Here is a 13,476-nt window from a genome sequence, read left to right on the forward strand (position 1 = left end):
TGGTGTTGAAAAGGTTGAGGGAACACCAGTTATATGCTAAGTTTAGCAAGTGCCAGTTCTGGTTAGATCAAGTTGCATTCTTGGGGCACGTCATTTCTGCTCAGGGTATTTTGGTTGACCCTCAGAAGGTTGCAGCGGTAGAGAGTTGGGAGCAACCGCGAACCGTCACCGAGGTGAGAAGTTTCCTTGGTTTGGCAGGGTATTATCGGAGATTCGTTAAGGATTTTTCGGTGATTGCCTTACCACTGACGAGGTTAACGAGGAAGGATGTTAAATTTGAGTGGGATAATAGGTGTGAGCAGAGTTTCCAGCGGTTGAAGCATTGTCTCACTCATGCACCTGTTTTGGCACTCCCAGACGATAGTGGTGATTTCGAGGTTTACAGTGATGCTTCCTTAAATGGTTTGGGATGTGTATTGATGCAGCATGGTAGGGTGATTGCTTATGCTTCGCGGCAGTTGAAACCTCATGAGATGAATTACCCTACACATGACTTGGAGTTGGCTGCTATCATCTTTGCGTTGAAGTTGTGGAGACACTATCTTTACGGGGAAAAGTGCAGGATCTTTACAGATCACAAGAGTCTCCAGTATCTCTTTACTCAGAAAGAACTTAATCTTCGTCAGCGGAGGTGGTTGGAGTTGCTCAGCGATTACGATTGCACGATTGATTATCATCCTGGTCGTGCGAACGTAGTGGCTGATGCACTTAGCAGGAAGTCGCAGGGCCGTATTAACGCGTTGTACGCTAGTCGTGCTCCTCTTTTGGTGGACTTGCGTACTACGGGAGTAAGGCTAGAAGCCGAAGATCGAGATGTGGCATTACTTGCTAATTTTCAAGTTAGGCCGATACTTGTTGATCGGGTGCTTGAAGCCCAAGTAGCTGATCAGGAGACTCAAGAACTTGTTCAAGCTCGAGATCAAGGAAAGAGGCGAGACCTCAGAGTTCGTGATTCGGATGGCATGTTGATGCTAGAAGGTAGAATGTTCGTGCCTAAGAGTGTGGAGTTGAAGAAAGAAATTCTCGATGAAGCACATATCTCGGCTTATGCCATGCATCCGGGAGCTACGAAAATGTATCATACCATTCGACCGTTTTATTATTGGCCAAGTATGAAGAGGGAGATAGCCGAGTATGTGAGCCGATGTGCTGTTTGTCAGCAAGTTAAAGCAGAAAGGAAGAAGCCGTTTGGGTTGTTGCAGCCACTTCCGGTTCCGGAGTGGAAATGGGAAAATATCACCATGGATTTTGTGTACAAGCTCCCGCGTACACGTAATGGCTTTGACGGCATTTGGGTGATCGTTGATCGACTCACTAAGTCGGCTCATTTTATTCCGGTAAGAGAGAAGTATTCTTTGAGCCGTTTAGCGGAGTTGTTCATCTCGAAGGTTGTGAAGTACCACGGTGTCCCTGTGAGCATTATTTCGGATCGAGATCCACGATTTACATCGAAGTTTTGGGTAGCTTTCCAGGAAGCTTTGGGCACGAGATTACTTTATAGTACGGCATATCATCCACAGACCGACGGGCAGTCAGAGAGAACTATTCAGACCTTGGAGGATATGCTGCGAGCTTCGGTGTTGCAGTTTGGTGATGCTTGGCACCAGCGGTTAGATTTGATGGAATTCGCTTACAACAACAGTTTTCATTCAAGCATTGGCATGGCGCCATTTGAGGCCTTGTATGGCAGAGCTTGTCGCACACCGTTGTGTTGGTCAGAGGTTGGAGAAAGAGTCTTAGTAGGTCCAGAGATTGTTGAGGAGACTACTCAGAATGTTCAGGTGATTAAGTCTAACCTGAAAGTAGCCCAGGACAGGCAGAAGAGTCTAGCGGATCGGCATGCTACGGACAGAACATATGAGGTCGGAGACTGGGTATTTCTGAAGCTTTCACCGTGGAGAGGTGTTGTGCGGTTCGGAAAGAAAGGGAAGTTGAGCCCCAGGTACATCGGACCATACGTAGTCACAGAACGAGTTGGTGAGGTAGCTTACAGGTTGGAGTTGCCTCCGGAGTTGGCTAGAGTGCATAATGTTTTTCACGTGTCCATGCTCCGACACTATGTTGCTGATCCATCTCACGTGATACCTCCTCAACCGCTTGAGATTAACCCAGATTTGACGTACGACGAGGAACCGGTGACGATCATTAATCGGAAAGAGAAGGTCCTAAGGAACAAGACAGTGAATTTAGTGAAGGTTCTGTGGAGAAACCATTCAGTCGAAGAAGCTACGTGGGAGACAGAGGATCGGATGAGGGATTTGTACCCTCGATTGTTCTTTGACTACTAGGGGGTTGCTGCGTTGTTGTTTTGAATTTCGGGACGAAATTCTTTTAAGGTGGGAAGGTTGTGACATCCCGTCCCGAAAATATCAGAAATGTGCTTAGGAAATGACCTTTTTACCCCTAGTTGGTTTTCGTATTATTGTTTTTGGTTACTTTGTGTGGTGTTGGCAAGCTTTGGGCCACACACACACACCTGCACATACACTGTCTCTCTTCACCCTCTCTCTGTCTCTGTCCCGTGTCTCTCTCTCTCTCCCTTTCTTCTTCTTCTTCTTCCAAAAACGTACGGACCAACACACATACCCCTCAAACTGTGGTGGATCGAGGAAACCAAGGACACATTTGAGCTCGTGAGGTCGAGGGGAACACAACCGTAGCATTTTCAGGTGAGAAACACATAGTTTTCACGTCGATTCGACGATGTCCGTTTTGAGTACTGTTCATGCAAAAGTTATACATTAAGTTTTTGGGTTTTCTGAGCTCGTAGTTGTGTTTGTGAGGTTCCCAGGAGCCTCGGAGTACTTCGTTGGACGAATTTGGACGTCGGGATCGTCCTGCTCGAAGTTGGCCGGTTTTGGAGAATTTGCACAGGTATAATCTCTTAGTTTTAGCCCTTAAAACTTGTTGGGACATGTTCTACTAGTCTAGGGCTTTCATTTGGTCCAAGAATCACGAAAAACGGTCGAGAAACGAGCGAGAAAACCCTAGTTGCAGGTTTTCCCAGTTTCCGGCGCCGGTGACGTCGCCGGCGTTCGAATGAAGAAGGTGACGGAATATTCCGTCAATTCTGACGGAATATTCCTAACGCCGTTAACGGATCCGGTTAGTTTTAACGGAATATTCCGTCAGTTTAACGGAATATTCCTGACGGCGTCTGTTGACACCGTCAGTGTGCCTGGCACGTGGCCGCGCGTGGGGGGGCGCGTAGGTCCGTGCCTGTGCTGGCGCGTGGGGGCGCGTGCGGGGTCCAAAAATTTTTCTAAAAATATGGTTGTGATCCTGAGGTTGTGTAGAGCACGTGGGTATATTCATTTGTCCATTTTGAGCAATGTATGAGAAGTTATTACAAGAAACGGGTTATGTGCTTTAAAGTTAACGTTTTTATAGTTGTTTCGCATTTAGGTGACACGTACCCAGAGGACGAGCGTGCACACGCGAGACAGGGGGGCTACGACCCTTCTACATACCAGTGAGTGGGCTTTTGTTTTCCGTATATACCTATATACATCTATATTCCCAGAAATTGAATTAAAAAGGGTTATTTGCCTTATACCATGCATGTTATTGTTATCGTTTATGCATCATTGCACGCATTAGTAGTGGCATACATATATATGCATATTGGGTGCTGTGGACGCACAGGTAAGTGCCAGGTAAGTGGTAAGCATATTTACTTTCAGCAGTAGTTTGAGAGACTTAGAGAGCTCATAACCTGCACCCCCGGTGTTAGTGCTCCCGCCCAGAGTAGGGCACAGTCCTTCACGTGATGTTCACCTCCCGCACCACACGCTCAGCTTGGATCCAAGTTAGGTGCATAAGCCTGTCGTACAGACCACATTAGGTGGTTCCGACTCGTAGGTGACCCGCGATTATTCGCACAGCCTTCACGTGATCGTAGCACTAGAGCGTATATATGTATTACACCCAGGCCTGTCGTACAGACCACCTAGAGTGGTTCCGACTCGTGGGCAGGTTCAGTTGTTGAGTTTGAGATTGAGCTCTATATGCAGCCGTACAGGTCACGTTAGGTGACTCCGGCTGCCAGATGTTATGTTATTGATATGATTCATACCTGAGCACATACATTTCATTACGAGGTTTTGACATGGCATATCTTGAGCATGATTGGCATACCCTTGAGCATGTTGGGCATATCTATACATACGTACATATGTTTATTTCCTGGGAAATATACAGGTTTTACGGTGAGGGGTTAGAATGTATTTTATGAAATGGTTTTCGAAGAGCTTTGTTTTTGCCCACTCACGCTTTTGTTTTGCGCCCCTCCAGGTTCTAGTTGCTTAGCCGTTGCGGTGGTTTCCCTTGAGAGCTTTTTGGCGTTCTGACAGACACTCCACATTGTAGGGTCGCCTTCGGGCGTACTACTGTTGTCGTTTTTTTGGACTGCTATAGACCTGCTCTGAATTTGTATCGCACTAACTAGCACTTATTCTAGTACTTGTATGCTAGTTTTTAATTATTTGTACCTTTATATTACTACTTACTAGCTTCCGCACGTGCACATGGCTACGTCACCTTTGAGTGACGGCCAGCACGCTCCGATCTCGGTCGGGGTGTGTCAATATCATTTTTAATCAATTAATATATTCATATAAAAGTTTACCAAATACTCCAAGCACTTTGTTTTTTTTTTTTTTTTGGTTAAAAGCATTTTTACAAAAAATGTTTACCAAACACTCAACAAATTTATTTTATAGCTGTTTGTTCTCACAACATAACATAAGGAATTTTTTTTCTTTTTTTTTAAACACGTACAGCAATACCAAACTAACCTTAACTCAGATCTATACAAGTAATTATGTCAAAAGAATTATTATTGAAACTATCATGAGATCATTTCTTTCTTTCCAATAAACGCCATAAATAAAATAAATTTAATTGACGTGCATGGCTAACAACAGAACAAGGTTTTGTGATTTTTGTTGAAAATATGAATCCCACATTAAAGAAAAGAGACCTTGCATGTATTTGAGTTCCTACTTTTATAGCCAATTAGTTTTATGATGAAACCTCAATTTTTTACAATTTCACAATTGCTCTTAAAAATAAATCTTAACCCCAAATGAATGGCGAACAGATCAGTAAAATTCATGACTGATAATTCAGAACTATATTAGATGGTGAAGGCTCTACAAAATTTGGGAGTAAAAGAAACAATAGTATTATTTTCATTACCTTAATAGAATAGGAGGCCTAGCAAAACCAGGTATCCAAGCCCATGCATGTTTATTATTAATCTCCAATGCATTGAGAAATTTTTATGTGTGATCAGAACACAAGCTAGTATAACATGTGCTATAATATAAGTGAATGATATATCGCATTCTAAAGTATATTTTCTGTTGTCCCTCTATTTAATATACCGCTTTGTGTTCTAGATACACATAAAATTTTATCCAATGCATGCAGTTAAAGACACAGCAACATCTAAGTACACGTGCATACACAACCAGAGTGCAGCAAGTTAGGGATAACACAAGGGCGATCGTTTGGAATCCATAAACCCAACACAATATAAAAATACCAAAACAAAACAAAAACCAGAATTGAAAACAAAAGCAAAAACAAGAGCTCATGAGCCTATTACGAGTTAATATACTACCAGAAGAAGTTGTTTAGGTGAGACGGAGATCGTGAATCTTGATCCTCAAGATCATGAGATGGAGAATGCACGTGTCTCCCTTCATATGTTGTGATCACCATCCTCGGGTCCTCGGCTAAGCGCTCTACTCGTTTCTTTACGCGGCAGTTATCCATCGTACAACGATAGTAACTCCTGCAATTTGATTAAACAGAAAGGTACGTTAGTTCAGTAACAAGAAACAGTCAAGGCTGTATATTTTTTGCTTTTCTGGAATTCAAAAAAGATGAGGATTCATCAAGCTTGTGAAAATATAAAAAGAGAATTGTAAGCTTATACGAAGTGAAATGCAATTACGAAACCAAGTGAAATTCTCATAATAATTAGTGCTAAAGACTAATTGCACTTCAGGCCTGAGAAATGTCAAAAGCTCTTCAACTGACCTGGCTAGCATGCTCGGTTTAAAATTTGAGAAATGCTAAGGATGGTTTTTTGAAAGTGGGACTTTCCATTCACTCTATGCCACCTCACAGTTTAGTTATTTTCCATATCAACATTATAAAACATTATGTCAAAATATAAACTGACAAAGAATTCATAAGAATCGTACTTTTGAGACAATCTCTTAGAATTTTTGAGACAGTCTCTTAGAATTTCTTTTAAAATTTTCAGAGCTTATAACAAACAATTTAGGGAATGAAATCAAAAGAGGACCCACTTGTGGGACCTATTCAACCTCGAAATTCCAAGTCAAAATATGATTCCTGGATACTTTAGCAAAATAAAAACGATTTCCCTTTAATTAAATAGATGAAACACACTCACATGTTTGCTTATAATTCAATTTGTTGACTACAGGATTCTACAAACTCTTAATTTTTCTTCCCTACAAACTCCTCCACACAAAATTTTGATCTGCTCTTAGATTGATCTCCTACGGAAAGTCAATCTAATCAATGGTATATTGGTAATAACTAGTAACCACACCTTTGCAAGGCCAACTTCACATTGTATATAAAAAAGATAATACTTGAGTACTGACTAATAATCAATACTCATATTATTGACTTTTTATATAGTCCAATAATACACGTAGTATAAAACTCTCTTCCTACTCTCTCCCAACTCTTACTATTCGTGAAAATTTGGACGGCTTAAGTTACTAAGCTAATGGTTTGACTCCGATCCCGTCATCGAGTTCGCTACCAAATTTTCTTTTATTTTTTTTTTTTCCCCAAACTGCTCCATCTAACTTAACACACCCAAACTCCTATGGAACAATTTAAATGCTTATGACAGACCATTTCAGAGGTGGATTTACTGACTCAATTATTCATCAACAGTAAAAAGTCCTAGTTAAGTTCAGCTTGGGGTAGGTGTTTTTGATATTTTGCAAGATATTATAAATATATGTCAATCATAATTCCTACTTTTGACATTGTATACATTTCTTTTCCAAAAAATGACATTGTATACAATATAATTGAACACCCCAATTAATCATTTCTGAAGAAAACAGGAGACCATACAATTCAACAAATGAGGCCTATCACATATGATTGTGCATGCTATATATACAGACACATTCAAGGTTCAAATCATTTCTGTAGAATTTTGCTGCGCTTAATTTCAACTCCTATGGTGACAAAAGTGGAGGAAGAATGTCAATGCAAATATAAAAAGAATAAAAAAAAACTGCTTCAGACATGTCATATATTATATGTAATTAAGGTAATATTCTCTTGTCTAATAATTAAACAAGTTATATAAGTTTGACAGACTTAATTGTGCAATGCACAGATTTAAACAAGATTATACCTAACCAAGATCAACAGTCTCGACTGACACTGGCAGGCGAAATTTATAAATATACATATATATATTTTGACATCTGAATCTGTAGAGAATTAGTACAATGTGTGTACCCAGGCATGCCCTAGAGGCATGCAAAGTTTCCTAAATTCCGGTATAACTTAGGCCCATTCGGTAATTTTGTTTTTCTTTTTTTTTTAAAGAAAGTTGAGGTTTCTTTATAAAACCATTAACAATATAGAAAATAGCTCAAGTTCATGCAAGGTCCCTTCCTTTATCAAGTGGGATTCATTCTCAATACGCCCTCTTACGTGTGGCTAATTTTCAAGTCAAACACGTGGACAACACAAAAACAGGGTGACGTGGAGTGCGTGTGGCCATTGGCTTCACACGTAGAACAACCTGCTCTGATATCATGAGAAAGTTAAGGTTCCACTATAAAACCAATTTGAGAATATGAATTAATTTCATCATTATTAAACATGGTCACTAAAGTGGTGAAGCTCCACTTATGCAGTATATATACTAGCTAGTACTTCTCCTAAGGTACTGATGATGATTCGTAATCTTGTTCTTACTAACAGCTTTCTTCAATGGAATCTAATTTTTGGAAGGTACATTAATTCAATATGTGATGAAAAAGTGATTAAGAAATATTATCCAACCCCTTAATTATTCGGCTTTGGCATATATATGATGATTAACTGGTAACCTTTGTATAATTGATCAATCTTTGCAAACTAAATGAATTTTATAACATATGAATTTCATCTTTGAAGAGTAGTAATAATTATAGTTCTCTTTTAGAAATTGCTTTTGCTCTTGCTACAATAACCATCAAATCTGCAGCGCCAAGCCTAGCCTGCAAAAGCCTAATGATGACAGACAATGATACCAATGACAATAATAAAAGAGAAAAAGAAGGAAAGAGAGAAAAAAGAGAAAAACGAGAAAAAAGGAACACATTATGTCTAATGGGTACAAGTAGTAGAGAGCTAATATATCCAACAAGACTTGAAAATAAATAAAAAAATTGGAGTGATTAAAGCAAAAAAAATGGAAGGAAAGGAGAGAGGAAAATGATCAGTACAATCTGAATTTTGATGCAATATACCTTGGATGCTGTGTGTTCTTTACCACTTTCTGTCCGTACTTTCTCCACTTGTAACCATCATCAAGCACATCCACATCGCTCAGGGTTTTGAAGCAAAACCTAGGCTCCCTCACCTTCCTCCTAATTGCCTTCATCTTCTTCATCTTCATTGCTGAAACCCCTCCTAAATAAGGATGATGGTGGTCGTCTCCGCCGCTTGATCTCTTGCTGTTCAAGCAGTACTCATCACGATCATCATTCACGTCTCCCCATGCCCTAGAATATATATAAACACGCAGATAAATGATTTCGGTATATATTTACATGATTAATAGTATTGATGTTATGTAAGAGTATAATTAAAAGGAGACATTCGAGAAGACTGCATGGTGATTAAGTAGCTGGGGAAATAGCTGCTTAATATATATAATTGATATTATTTTACCAGAGATTTGCGGTGGATCTTTGCAAAGAAAGGAGATGGGCATGGGCTCCTCCTCCTCCTCCACCGCCAAATTCAGAACTAGTAGTAGTGATGTTATGATCTTGTTTATGCCTTAGAGGAGGAGGAGTAAGTGATGGCCGGGGGACTAGGGTTTCAGAGAGAGTGGTAGTTGAAGGTGCATCATCAGAAGCTATGCTAGCCGTGCTGAAGCCACCTTTGAGAGATTGGTGACCTAAAACCGGCAACGACGAAAAGATCAAGTTTGATGGGAAAGGAAAGAAACCCATCTGTGTATTACAACCCTCTCCCTCTTGATTCTCAAACAAACCCAGCTGCTGCTGCTGGTTGAGAACGGCTGCCTGGGACGTTCTAGATGCCATCTATCTCTCACTTGTACGGTGTAGACAATCGAAGAGAAGGATTAAGGAAATCTATCTAGGAACAAACATACGCAGTGTAGATTAAAAGCATCAGGGTCTCTCTCCAACTTCAAGGATATATAGATTGAAAAACAAAGGGAATTACCATGATTGGAAGGAAATAACGAAATATCTATAAATAACACATGACTAACACTTTCCCTTGTTACTTGTCTTTTTTCTTTTTCTTTTTTTTTTCTTTTTTTTTTTTTTAACTTGTCCCTTTTTTATAAAAAATGACTAGAAGATGAGCACACATTTTATGTGTGAATAATTTCATTTTCTTTTTTGTTTTTGATTAAGGAGTGGTTTTTTTTTTTTTTTTAACTTGTCCCCTTTTTATAAAAAATGACTAGAAGATGAGCACACATTTTGTGTGTGAATAATTTCATTTTCTTTTTTGTTTTTGATTAAGGAGTGTGAGACAATGATGATGAGATCTTTTAATAAAGGCATATTTTTCTTAATATTACATAATTATCATTTTGCCCTCTTTATATAAATATTGTATATCAAAAATGAGAGTAAAATAAGAAAAATGGGAATATGATTGTCATTTTCTCAAAAGATATAAAATTACTATTTTGCCCTCTTATATAAGTATTGTGTATCAAAAGTGAGGGCAAAATTGAAAAAAAAAAAGTGATAAAAAGTTGATAATGAGGGTTCTCTTAACATAATAGAATAAGTACTCTCTTTTTAGTTGTTCACACACTCTTGTTTAATTATGATTGTTGTTTTTGTTTGTTTTGATTAATTCGATTACCAAAATAAAAAATGAATGAAAATATTCTCTCCCTTTTTTTACCATGAAGGTTTATTGGCACACCCACATTTTGATGAATACACCACATATTACAATTTATAATTATCTTAATACTCTCACTTTACTTATACAAATTAGCTAGCATGAAGATTATCTTCAGATTCTCTTTGGGAGGATCTCGGGGATCTTCTAATCACATTCATTTATTATAAATCATGCAGTCAATTTTCATCATGTATTGTTTATATTTAATTTTAAATAAAAAAAATTACAATGATTTCTGATCGATGATATACGATGAACGAATGTGATTAAAGGATTCTCAGAATCCTTACAAAGAGTATTGGGAGAGGATCCTCATTCCTTACATACCAAACTCACGAAATAAGGTTTCAACAACTATCTACTGAAATTGTGCACCCTTTCAACAGGTATATGCTGAATTATATAAAATTTCAGTAGATACCTAACAAAGCTGTGCATGTTTTAGTATATAAAATTTCGGAGGAGACCTACCAAAAGAGAATCACCTTTATAGTAGAGAACTACCCAAAACCTGTACGAGGATTTAGAGTTTTACAAGATGTAAAACGTCGTTCAAATTGATCCAAATTGAAGAAAAAAAATGAAATCATATAACTCATGTGGAGCCTCCAAGCAACTGATCTCATGATCTATTCATCAAACTAAGTTTTTTTTTTTTTTTTTTTTTTTTTCCATAACGTATATGTGCCTTTAGTAGTTAACGTTTTGTTTTGCAATGGAAAGTGGGAGTGGGTTTGAGAACTTGAACAAAAAGAATCTTATGATTCAGATTAGCTTACGTTACAAATGACTTATGGTTAATTCATAAATTTTTTTTAGAAAAAAAAAATATATATAATCTTCTAGGGTTTAAAAAAAGCATTTCATATTAGAGCATATGTGTCATTTAGTATTAAAATTTTAAGTGAGGTATATTAACAAAATGTGAGGTTTCTTAGGGCATCTCCAATGGAAATATGCAAATTTAAGATGTAAAAGCCAGATTTACATCTCATTTTATATTTTCGAAAGGTGTATATTTTAGTTCTACTCCATTGAAAGAGATGCAAATTTGGGATCTCATTTATTTTTTTCTCTTTTACTGGCAGAATCCACCTCCAAAAGAAGTAAAAAAAAAAAAATATGTAAATTGCATTTTTATTTTCATCTTCCAATCAGGATGGGAGTTTTACATCTCTCCCACTGGAGAACTTTCCACCTAACAAAAAAATGTATAATGCTCATTTGAAGGTATTTTGAATCTTCCATTGGAGATGCTCTTAGTGACACTGTGTTGACCCTAAAAGCTACCAAGCCTACGTGGCGCGCAGGCCGAATAACTAATGAGCTAACTACGTCCTTCGGTTGATGCGGGCATGCCAACTCATCGGCCAAGGAGTAAAATGTGTTGATGTTGCATTGAGTGCGCTGCTGACTTCTTGATCTTGCGACTGCGGCCGAGGAAGGAACACATCAGGGCCTTCAGGTTCTAGAGCCTGAAGACAAGGCTGCTAGTCTTACGAAGGTCACGGATCGTCGGTGTCGGGTTCAATTACAGTGATTATATTCGTAAGAGTATAAGCACACCGAACCGGTACCAAACTATATGGATACAAGTACTCAAAAGAGATGTATATCTTGATGGTGAATGTGGTTCGGCCATCAAAATGCCGAACTCTAAAACTTACTTGTGAATACCCAATCATAAAACAAACTTGGCGTTCAATGTGCCGAGCCCAGTAATCTATAATACCCCACTTTGCCAAGAAGGCTAATGAGATGACCTCCGCCAATAAGGATTCAAAAATCCTTCTCGACCGAGAATCATTGAGAATTTGAGAGATTTTAATGGATTTATAAATCTGTAGATTTTTATGGAGTTTAATTGATTTGTAGATATTCCATATAAAATTTTGATTCAATTCCCTCAAAATCTCATAGGAAGAGGTGAGATTTGTGGATGTTTAAAATACACTACGAAATCTCTCTAATTCCCTCTAATTCCTCAACTTTATCAAATTCCTCAACTTTATCAACTTCTTTAAAATCAATTTCTAATTGAATACACTTGGAATATTATAAACTTCTTTAAAATCTTAATTAAATACATCCAAATTTCTAAGGATTTTAATAAACTATCTTAAAATTCTAATTGAATACACCTTGAATTTCAGAGAATTACTTAAAATCTTGATTGAATACCCCTAAATTCATTAAAAGAATTAAAATCCCTCAAAATCTCAATTGAATACACCCCTCTTAGATAGGTAATCAGTCAATCTCGATGCAGTGCTGTTTATCTAAACTGAAGGTGCTTCACGGTCGGCTGATTCTACGGCAACAGTGTTGTTTATCCAAACTGAAGATGTTCACTGGTTGCCTTCACAGTGCTATTTATCCAAATTGAAGATGTGTTGGCGAAAAAGGAAAACAAAAATCTCAAGGTTGTTGAGACGTTTCGCGTAGAGTAAGGATTTGCGCAGGGCAATTTGTGTGTTGAATTGGAGGCGACTAGAATGATGCACCCCCTTCTTATTTATAGTAGCCAATCTCTTTATGACAGAACCAGAACTATACTCAGATTAGGATTCTTTTTCCTAATCTAACCAAGTCTCGGCCAATCCTACCTCCATTAGGACTTTAAACCAAACTCTTTATCCAACCACATTCACTTCTCAAATATCAGCATCCTCATCCCATTGAAACTCCTTGTTATGCTAGGATTCGACTTTCCCATCAATCCATCTCATACTAGGACTCGCCTAATCTTAACCGAGCGGCCAATAATAACTAGAATTCGCGATGATTCTAGAATCATACTGCCAGGCCGAGAATAACTCCTAACTCGGCCCATACCAATATTTTGGGCCCAAAGATTGCCCCCTCACTTCTGAGGTCTTCGGCCTAGAACCCTGTGGCCGAGTTTCAACCTTTATGAAGTGAAATCAAACCCTCAACTTATCTTTGGAAGACTACAAAAAGTCCCGAATATCCCATCACTCAGGTGCATTTATAAAACACTATTGCACGATCTTAATTTGTCAGCTGCTCTGCCACGTGGTGACTCCTAAGCCTACTTGTCTGCCATTAATAATGACCCTTGAAATGTGCGACCATCGAAGCGTCTCTTCACCATTAAATCCGCCGTCACACGCAACTGTGTATCCTTAATCCTCGAGTTTTTCGGTCTCTTCACCTGGATGTTTTGAATACCCATCATGATTATAAAATCCTTCGGTCATTTTTACCCTTCCAAAAACTGCTGATTTTCCACCTAAACACTTATAAATACTCTGCTATCCTCTACTCAAA

At 38.4% G+C, this 13,476-nt stretch overlaps 1 protein-coding gene across 1 annotated transcript; it reads right to left on the reverse strand.

Annotated features, from left to right (window-relative positions):
- Positions 1–5,246: 5,246 nt before the first annotated feature.
- LOC137721488 (probable WRKY transcription factor 13) lies at positions 5,247–9,476 on the reverse strand. The gene is made up of 3 exons (XM_068460586.1): positions 8,956–9,476; positions 8,532–8,786; positions 5,247–5,800 (listed from the first exon to the last, which is right to left on the reverse strand). Exons 1-3 carry the CDS (start codon positions 9,333–9,335, stop codon positions 5,623–5,625), a joined length of 813 nt encoding a protein of 270 aa, XP_068316687.1. The 5' UTR covers positions 9,336–9,476; the 3' UTR covers positions 5,247–5,622.
- Between the last annotated feature and the right edge of the window lie 4,000 nt (positions 9,477–13,476).

Source organism: Pyrus communis, chromosome 16 (genome assembly GCF_963583255.1).
Source record: "Pyrus communis chromosome 16, drPyrComm1.1, whole genome shotgun sequence".
NCBI classification, from domain to species: Eukaryota; Viridiplantae; Streptophyta; class Magnoliopsida; order Rosales; family Rosaceae; genus Pyrus; species Pyrus communis.